Genomic DNA, 10,707 nt, shown 5'->3' with positions numbered 1-10,707 from the left:
TTTAGACAATGCATTGTTCACCAGTGATATGTTTACAGCACAGCCTAGTTGAGAAAAATATGAACCTTAACAATCTCTTATGCCTGCCCATACATGGTGATTTTCTCCAAGAAAGAATTAAATTACTTTCACTGACTTACGAATTTAGGCTAGTCAGTGATTTGCCTCCCTTGATGGCTGTGTGAAGTCTGATTGTGTCTCTGAATTCAGCCCACAAAGGTAGTTCCATGTAGATTTACAGTTATCTCACCTGGTAGGCCAAAGGCCTTCCATTAAATTGCTGGTTAGGCCTGTAACCCCCAACCTGTGAGTAACTGGAAGAAGGTCCTTGATGACCTCTTAGCTTTATTCTAATTGTGCCATTGGTTCCTGTCTCATGAAAAGTTTGAAAGATGCTAACTGGAAAAAACATACAGTACATGTAGACATAGGTTTTAGTTATGCTGTTAACTGCACGGGTTGATTTTCAAAACTCTATGCCAATTTTCTAGTATAGTAGATACGTTTTGACCTGTTGGTGGTCACAAAGCATCACAAAATACCATTATGCACATTACCTTTGCAGCTACTGATGAATTTGGCTTTTCCAGTAAGTCCCAGAGTTTTTTCCGTTTGTCTGGGCAGCACGTATTATCAAACTCTTCCCCTTCTCTCTCTCTTAGGGTCTCGGCTTCTCTTCTTAGCTCCTCATTCATCTGCTCTTTCTTTTGGTGATATCTGGCCTGACAGCATGATTCCAAATAGATTTCATCAATCCCCCAGAATTCAAGCTCTTGGCCAAATGACAATGCACACATCTCCTCCATCATGTGCAATTTCCCCGTCCTATAGAAATTTAAAATAGATGTAAAAGCTCCCGGATGGCGGTCAAAAAAATACTCATTCTCATTTAGGTTATAGTCATCGCAGACTTCCAGGAGAACTTCATGAGTGTTGCAGTCTCTTAGTTTTCCTAGTCTAGTCCTTGGCAGACGGTCTAAAGTCCTCCATAACACCTCATGATTTAGGCCTCCTACATTGATTTTCACTCTACGGGAACAAGCTTTGCTTCTGATTATCTCCACAGGTTCGGGTGGAAGAGACAGTGTTGATCTTGAAGACTTTCGGTTCAGCCCAGGCGGAGCTTTTTCTGCCATGTTGTGTATAACACAGGACTCAGTCAAACTTCTTGAAATAAATAATCATGGGAGATAATAATGAATTTTCACAAACTGCAAGAAGGTTTTCAGCAAGACCGTGACCCACTTCAATCTGCAATACACAGAAATTCAGGTTACTCTGACAATGTATCATGTGAATGAACCCAAAACAAATATTTATAGGAAATTGTATATAGGGCCTAAAAACACACTCACACGACTTCCAATTTTTGTACTTCACCTAAGTTTCTAGACAAAGAGTGATGTATAGGGGTTGATTTACTAACCTTATAAACATGCCACGAACAAGTATACACCTCTGTAGTGTGTTCCCTCCCAGCATGATCTATTGGTGGAATCTAGACACCTTTGTAGTGTATACACACCAAGCAGGTGTGTTGTGCAAAGCCCTGCATGAATTGCAAGGTGATGTTGTGTAAATTAGCTCTACGTTGTGTTGCTTGCGTTGATGAATGCAGGAATGTAAATGCATGAGCTAACCATTTTTGTCTAAACTGTGAAGCAGCATTATATATGCATCATGTGCATGATTTTTCCATATATGGCATTAGTGGAAATATGCTTTTAGAGACTTGCATGCCGCTATTAGAGCGGCGTGTAGCCTATGGCACATGCTACATGATGCGCACATACGTAAATACATAAAAACGCGCCATAACGGTGTGAAAATGTGACACGTTGCTCGTGTTTGGTTGATAAATACGTTTTGCTGTGTAAAAATGCACACGCACCTGGTGCGTGTCTGTGTTTAGGTTAGTAAATCACCCCCATAGTCTTTATAGAATTGTTGGGCTTATTAACATGTTAAAAGGTATTAACCTAATCAACCATACAGCAAACATCTTCAACAGATGAAACGTGAGCGCTAATTGGTTGCCGTGATTGCCATGTAATCCTTGCCGTTTGCACAGCTTTATTAAAGTCATTGAGTGGAATTTATCAAAACTTAAGCAGACAAAATCTGGAGCAGCCATGCTTGGCAACTAATCAGCTTCTCTATTTCATTTTCAAATCTTCAAACAAACTGAAGAGAGAAACTGATTGGTTGTCATGGGCAACTGCTCCACATGTTGTCTGCTCCAGTTTTGATAAATCCCCCCCATTGTGTCCACCGTTACATGACGTGTGGCTATTACTACCTACACATGAAGGACAATTAAGCTCCAGCAGTGCCAATGGTTTAGATTTCTCTTCATGAGCAGCCCTGTTCAAGACACAAATACAGATTGGGTTCAACACATTGCAGTTTAACAAAAAGTATTGCAGCTCTATATTCATAAACACATGATTTTTTTTTGCCAAATGGAAGTAATGTAAGAACCTGAATTTATCCTAGTATCAGCCTTTTGCAGTCCACTGTACAGCAGAACCCAGACTTCGGGAGGAAGAAGCACCACAGGGAGTTAATCAGCTGTACTGCCGTGTACCTGGTGAATGCTGGTACTGACAGAGAGATGCGCTTGTCAGTCTGCTGCTTTTCCTATCACTGTCCAGTCACTGCCTGGGGGTGGTGAAGAGATCTGTGAGTGCTACTGACCTGCAGCAGAGAAAAAAACATGTCCTCTACCTTGTCAGACAAGTGGTAAGGGTGTAAATTATCAGGACTAGAAGTAAAGAAATATATCTGTGTAGCTAACTGTTTGCTTGGCCTTGAGCTTTAAAGTGATATTAAAATCAAAAGGTTTTTAAGCTATTTCGTATGCTGATTACAATGGATATTGCTCCTTGATGTTTCACTGGCCCCTATATCCTGTTTGAGGGTGGCTTCTTTCTCTTGCAGGATCTTATGAAGTCACCCTTGTGTGTGCTAGTAAGTTGTGTGTGTCTCCGCAAACACACAGATGCAGTAGGGCAAACCATTTCCCTCACTCCTGCTCTGCTCTCCTGCTTCCTCCCACCTCCTTTCTCCCTTCTCCAGGCTAGTAAATGGACAGCTGCTGGAGACGGTTCTGTCTCTTGTGATCTTTTACTAGACAGGAAGTTCAGGGAAGCTGAGCTGAGAGAGTTGGAGACAGCTGTTTGGAAACATGATGACTGCAAGTGCTTGGGCAAAAATGTAAAATACTTTGCTGAACAATCTATACTTGTTTGATCGAAAATCATTATTGATAAAAAGATTGAGAGTTTAATATTACTTTAAACTGTAGTTGTAGTAAGGCTCAAACTGTGTGCTAGGTTGTAAACATTTATTGTTAATAATTTATAAGAATGCATTAGGATGTTAATATTAGAACAAGTCTACACTGAATGTAATTATGCTGATAACAGAAGAGGAAGATTACAGCGTTCTTTGATTAACAGTGATGTCTCTGGTTACATTAGTGAAATAATTCAACTCTTTTATCATATTTGTTATATTTTAATATAATTCATATATTTTACTTATACAGCAATAAAAATAATTGATTTAATACATACAAAATAAGTACATCTGTAGAATGTGTTATCCTGAATAAATTTTGCCTGAGTTTATTTAAATAACTGTAAACGGTTAGAATGGATTTTAAAAAAACCCAAAATGACCTCCTGACAACTTCATTTATCTGCAGGAGTCTATATGACATCAGCTTAGCCAGTATTCAATAAAACACGGCTTATCTTCAGCCTCTGTACCAGTTACATCAAAGAGAAAGAATAGGATGAAACAATAATCATCAGACAAACCTGTTCCTCAGTGGCATACTACATCACCGAATAGTCATATAGGATTCATGACAATGCTGCCTACCATTTCCTTAGGATGGATCCTGTTAGGTCATTGACTTATGATGCTTATGCAGGATAGGTATAATGTTTTTGTCAGATGTTTTCATTCTTTTTTTTAAAGGGTATGTATGGTCAGAAGATTAAAAAAACCATTTAGAGGGTTATTCACGAAGCTGCCGAAGGTAGCCGAGTGAATAACTGACCCAAAGTGAAGTGAGACAAGCGTTGTTCGGCTATTCACTTCAGGCTTGTACGGCTGATTTCAGACGTACATCGGCTTGCTTCAGCTGGCTTCGGAGCATGTTCGGCTGAGCCGAAGTGCAGAAGGAGTTCAGTGGGTGAATAGACGAATGGCGCCGGGCGACATTCGGCTCGGCTATTCTGCTCGGTACCTCCGTGGTACCGAGCAGAATAAAAAAACTGAAAAAAGTAGAAAAAAAATGTTTACAAAAGTAAATAAATTATAAATTTATAAAAAGAAAGATTTTTTTTAAAAAGAAACAAATTAAAGATTATTGAAAAAAGAAAAAAAAGAAACAATTGGAGCTAGCAGTGACAGCTAGCCCTGCCCAACTGTTTCCTATTGGCCGGGAGTCTTCCAGCAGGTCCTGACCAATGAATAACAATGCCAGGTTGTCATTGTTTAATGACAGTTCAGCATCCCCAGGTTACCTGGGGACGCTGATCTGTCATTGCAACTGGGCGGAGCCAGCCGTGAGATCACGGCTGGCTCTGCCCAGCTGTGAGTTGCAAGGTTTTTGGCCTGCCAACGACTACGGGTGCCACTTTAGCTCAGTCGAGCTGAAGCATATGCCTTCGACTCAGCTGAGGCGCTTGGCCAGCTTCTGAAATCTGTACGGGCTATAGTGAATAGCCCGTACAGCAGCCCTTCGGTTCTACTGAACCGAAGGGCTCTGGCGGCCGTAGGATCAGCCGGAGCTACGGCTGATCCTTCGGCTAGCTTTGTGAATAACCCTCTTATTTCTATATTGAATCAGTTCTATCCCACTCTTAATACCCATATTAATCTAGGAGTTTGTAAACGTACTTATTAACGGTGCCCATAGGATGCACTTCCTCAATGCACGAACACAATTTCATTCAGCCCTGTGAATATGTACTTTCTTGTGTCACCATCTCACATAGCCTGCCTTCTGAACTACAACTCAACGTGTGAACAATGTAACCTTATCATTGCTTACTGGAAGCATGATGGGATATGTAGTCTTGAGAAATCGAGATTGCATCACATCAAACAGCAGGGAACGGGATGCAAACCACACTGGGAATCCAGGAAGTTGATGAAAGTGATGGGCAGACAGAAGGCAGCTCTCGCTACATAAAAGGGATTTTTAAAAACTACACTTAATTGCATTCTCAAAAACAACCATAGGGGTCTATTCACGAAGCTGCGGAGGGCAGCCGAGGGAATGACCGATCTGAAGTGAAGTGAGCCGAACACTGTTCGGCTATTCACTTCAGGCTGGTACGGTTAATTTCAGCCGCACATCGGCTGAAATCAGCCGTACATCGGCTTGCTTCGTGTGGCCGACCCGAAGTGCAGAAGGAGTTCGACTCAGCCGATCCAACATCTGGATCGGCTGAGCCGAACCTCCGGCAGGCTACTCACTGCTGTTCGGGGGCTATTCTTAAAGATCCCGAACAGCAGTGAGTGAATAGCTGAATGCCGCCGAGCATCATCCGGCTCGACTGTTCTGCTCGGCCCCTCAGAGGGACCGAGCAGAACAGAAAAAGAGTGAAAAAAGTTAAAAAAGTAAATAGAAAACGATTGTGCGGAGCTAGCAGTGACAGCTGTTTCCTATTGTCCGGCGGCTCTGCTGCTGTCAAAAAAAAAAGAAAAGAAACTCTCCCGGGTGCTCTGGGAGTCTCCTGCTCCTGGCCGCCCAGGAGAGAAGCACTGATGTGTCTTTTTTTCTTTATTCTGACACGTGCGATCTCAGAATAGGAAAAAAAAAAAAGAATTTCCCATTGAAAAGCATTGGGACATTACTATTGGCTATTTTAATTTGCAATAGCCAATGGTAAACTAGCATTGTACCCGCCCTCTGCTGATGGACCTGATGGGGAACTGCAGCAGAGGGCGGGTACAATGCTAGTTTACTATTGGCTATTGCAAATTGAAATAGCCAATAGTAATGTCTTAATGCTTTTCAATGTGATTTTTTTTTTCTGACATCGTGTCAGAATAAAGAAAAAAAAGGACAAATCAGTGTTTCTCTCCTTGGCGGCCGGGAGCAGGAGACTCCCGGGGCGCCAGGGAGAGTTAGCTGTTTGGAGATCAGTGTCCCTGGTTAGCAGATAACCAGGGACGCTGATCTCACTGCAAGTGGCTGTAGCCAGCCGTAAGATCACGGCTGGCTCCGCCCAGCTGTCATAAGCAGGCTGTCGGCCGGCCAGCTTCGGGCTTCAGGACGGCTCAGCCGAGCCGATGCATATGCGAATAGCCCGTACAGCACCCCTTCGGTTCCTGGGGCCGAAGCTAGCCGAAGGATCGGCCGAAGCTACGGCCAGATCCTTCGGCAGCTTCGTGAATAGACCCCATAGTATATATTCCTATTACAATGCTGATCTTATAACTTATTGACTAGTATATGCTGTGACTTTAGTACTCCTTTAGGTAGCTCTAGGGTTCAGTTGCAATGCATTATTTTTCTTTCTTTTTGCATGAAGCTATGAATATACAGTAGATAGCATTGCATACATGGACAGCACAGCCCTTAATAGTTAAGCACTATTGACTCACATCACTGGGGTCCTGGTTTAAATTATCACCAGGTATCCTATCTGCATGGAGTTGCTCTCTATATTTCCATAGCTCTGTTTGGTGTTCTCCAGTACCAGTACCTTACTGGTAATCTACTGGTAGCTCAAACTAGATATAAACCCAAACTAGATAACAGTTAGTGTGCTAAAGTACTGTGGGGCTGATTTACTAAAGGCAGATGGGCTGCTCACTTAGCAATGGAATTTCTCCCTTAGCTCGGGGAATGTGCCGAAAATTCACTTTGAGAAGAATACCCAATCACATGCAAGGGAAATTTTTAAAAAATGGATGAATGAAGTCAGCAAAGCTTAACCTTATTCACTAAGCTAACGGTTGCAAAGTGAAAAGGCCATTACATAGTGAACAGCCTAATTGCCTTCAGTAAATAAACCCCTATGTATCATAATTAGTTGCCATGTTTTAATAAAATACTAATTTTACACTATTCATTTATCTTCTGTAGTCTTTTTTCCCACCTCTTCCTGTCTACATATACATTCTCCAGTCTCAACTGCACATGAATGCTTAGGACCAACTTCCTAGGAGTGACACCGGTGGGACATGCCTGCTCAATCCATGCTGGCACAGTTACTCGTACTCTCAATGGGGGGGCGTGTTTGACAGGGTGACAACACAGGAGAACAGTTGAGAGACAGTTGTCACCACATAACAGGACGTTCCTGAACAAGGACCTTAATTTGTTTATGTATTCCAAAAGGTAGTCATGCTGTGACCCATCAGACGGTGACATGGAACAAGATGGACCTGCCTGTCATTCTGTCTACTGAGTAGAATTTACTGTGTATCAGCTACGTTCTCTAAGATTTTGCAGCTTGTGCTTTCATCACCAGCTCAGAATCAGCGTATTTGCTAATGCAGAAATATTTCAGCATCTTATATTGATTTTTTTAGGGTAATGTATATAGATTATCACTGAACTTCTTCAAAGTGAACTGCGGCTAAAAATAGCAATATTTGATGGAATAACTTGATGTCAATGTACCTACACCAATACACAACTGAAACATTTGGTGTTCTATTGCTCTGTGTTAGCTGCCACATTAGGCAAAAGGAGGCAACACAACTGGACCGGTTGTCAGCTATGTGTTGTAAAATATTGGTTCTGACTATGCCACATTTATTTTAAAGCTGAACAACAGGCAGATGTAAAAGACACCCAGCTCTGTATTCAATAATACACTGTTAAATGTCCGGTCCATGTACAGCAGAGCTCAGACTGGGAGAGGGAGAAGCAGCACAAGGAGTCATTCCGGTATGCTGCAGTGCTCATGTGCTAACAAGGAACATGCTGATAGAATACGAGCGCAGAGTGACAGAGGAATGAGCTTATCACTCTGCTGTTTCTCCTTTCACTGTCCAGTTACAGGCTCCGGAGGGACAAGGCCTGTAAGTGTTACTGAACTACAGTAATGAAACATCACACTGACAGATAGGGATTTTTGTATAGCAGAGCTGTGTACATTCTAGGACTGGATGGACAGTAATACAGATCCTTGGGCAAGTAAAACAGCTCTGATAGACATATTTCATCTGTGTCTTGTTGCGGTCTCTTAACAATCCATAAAATATGCTTTCTACAATAGAAGTTTTCAGGTCCATAGTTACTAGTGAAGGCCTCAAACTTTCTTAAATACTGGTACCACGTTTGACTTGTGCCAGTGCGTTGGTACCAGGCATGTAATTACAGAGTCTCTACAAATCAAAAGCAATAGCTTAGAAAGAACAAAACCTAGTTCTATGAGGACTCATTGGTAAAAAGCCGTCTGACCCAGATGCAAAGCCAGGTGAGACATGTGGTCTCTGATTAAGTGATATTTTACTAGATTAGGGATGCAGCTTCCTATGTCGCCTCTTCTCCTCCAGATATATCATTAGACAGTGGACCATCATCATCACCTCTGTCATCTGAGGTCTGAGCAGCACCGTGATATACTTTACTGTATGAACTGTAAATCTATGTGTAACTTTAAACCATTTATTGAGCTTCTTGTCTGGAGTTCCACTTTAAACCACTGCCATATACTGCTGGATATGTAATTCTCATTATCATATTAATATCATCATTTTATCATACATCATGTTCCTTTCTATATGCAAAACTAATGAAGACATTTCATTTACTTGCTTCCTTTTGGTAGTGTGCAGTGACCTACTTAGCATCAGCATTTGGGGGGGGCTTATCTTTTTGCCATTAGTATAATAATTTAAAATATATTTTTGCTCCCTTTAGCAGGGACGTGCAGTCAGGGGAGGCAGGTGAGGCAGAGCCTCACCTAGTATTATGGAGAAAAAAGGTGTCAGCTTCAAGTCTGAAGCTGACAGCTTTTTCTTCATTCAGTGCGGCTTGTTACAGGTTACACAGCAGCGAAAGGCTCCCCGCTATGTAACCTGTCATGGACGGAGTGCTGCCTGTTAATTACAGGCATCCCTGTATCCAGCTTTTGACAGGTAGTTAGGTTACACAGCAGCGGGCTTCTCTACTGCTTGTGTAACCTAACTTGTTGAGGCAAGAGCTGTCACAGCCTCTACTTTGTGTTAAAGGCGTGAGCTCTGTGAATGACTTGGACCAATGGCAAAGTGCCATTGGTCCAAGCTGTCCAATCAAAAAAAAGAAAAAAAACCCCACTAAGGTCATCGATCTCGATGCCTGAGCAGTGACTCACCAGTGACAAGCAAGTGAGGGACAGGGAGGCTCGTCCCTGTCTCCTCCCTTCATCCTCCCCACACAGCTTGGTTACCGAGCTGGGGACAGGGCTTTGGTGGGATGGGGCGGAGCTTCGGCTGGCTGGGGAATGCCTCACCCAGCCCAGAAGGCACAGCACGTCACTGCCCTTTAGTAACCCTTTATGCTAGTTTGATTTGATTTTGCTGCCCTCATTGCATTCTTTGTGGCTCTCTGAAACTAACAATGTGCAGTAAGATCTATATTTATTGTATGCTCTTTCCAGCTGGCCACCAATATATTTTCAATCTTTTGCATTCACGCTAGTCAGTATTAAGGACACATGCTGGTTACTTTTGTAGATCTGCTAGCATCTACCTGATCTAGCAAAAATTGACACTATTGCAAGATGTTATTGTAACGTTTACTCATACCTTAGGTGATGTGCTGTGTTTTACACTTTATAATTGGTTGATAGTTGTTGATAGTTAGCAGCAAAATCACTGGCCCCAGATTAAAAGGAATCTAAGGATCAAAGTATGTGCATATTATTATTATGAGATAAATTATTATACCTGTCTGGTATAAATAAAAGTTAAATGACTTTGCATAGGATGCCAGATGTCATTAAATAACCCCGAACAGTAAGTACAGATACATGGAAGTAAGTAGTAAAGCATCCGAATAGAATATAAACATGCCACCAATAAACTTTGTGCGGTGGAGGGATTATTGCTGTGAATGTAACAGCATGCATAAAGTACAAAGACATGTTATAATACTTTGCCTCTAGCAACCAATCAGACTGCAAATATCATGTTAAAATGGTTTATTTGCAAATTCTTAACATTTGCAAAATATTTTGGGCGCCACCATAAACAGAATATGTGCGTGTTGGCATTTGATGGATCTTTCAGTGACTGGATTGTCTTCCCATCAACAACCCAAACACTACGAATGTCAATCTTTACTCCACCTTGCATTTTAAAAAAATGGCATGATCAGCCAAGGCTGGTATCATCAGACAGGGCTGGTACCATCAGACAGGGCTGGTATCATCAGACAGGGCTGGTAATACATAAACTTTGTGGTATTTGTAATTCTTGTTCTTTCATGGGTATGAGGTCTACATTATACATTATTTTAATTGTATGCCAGTGAGAGGATTCGCCACTTCTTGGCAATTGCTCCATTTGCAGCACATTTATTTCAATATGTCACAAATGAGCTAATTGTCAACCAGGAGTTAAGTCACTGAGCAGCATGAGATTAAAATCAACAGTTTAGTTTAGCCTTTAAGACTTCTGCAGTATCCCCCTGCCCAACGGAAAATCCCCAAAAATCTGACATTCTCCATCTGGCAATATATATAT

General features: G+C 41.8%; 1 protein-coding gene across 1 annotated transcript in view; it reads right to left on the bottom strand.

Annotated features, from left to right (window-relative positions):
• Nucleotides 1-521: 521 nt before the first annotated feature.
• KCNB2 (potassium voltage-gated channel subfamily B member 2) overlaps nucleotides 522-10,707 on the bottom strand; it is a 23,463-nt gene continuing 13,277 nt past the window's right edge. Inside the window, exon 2 of the mRNA XM_018562319.1 lies at nucleotides 522-1,251. Within this exon, the coding sequence (XP_018417821.1) occupies nucleotides 522-1,136 (615 nt within the window). The 5' untranslated portion in view covers nucleotides 1,137-1,251. The remainder of the gene's footprint in view (nucleotides 1,252-10,707) is intronic.

The sequence above is a fragment of the Nanorana parkeri genome, unplaced genomic scaffold, assembly GCF_000935625.1.
Source record: "Nanorana parkeri isolate BGI_ZX_2015 unplaced genomic scaffold, ASM93562v1 scaffold572, whole genome shotgun sequence".
Lineage (NCBI taxonomy): Eukaryota > Metazoa > Chordata > Amphibia > Anura > Dicroglossidae > Nanorana > Nanorana parkeri.
This window is presented reverse-complemented; position numbering and strand designations above follow the sequence as displayed.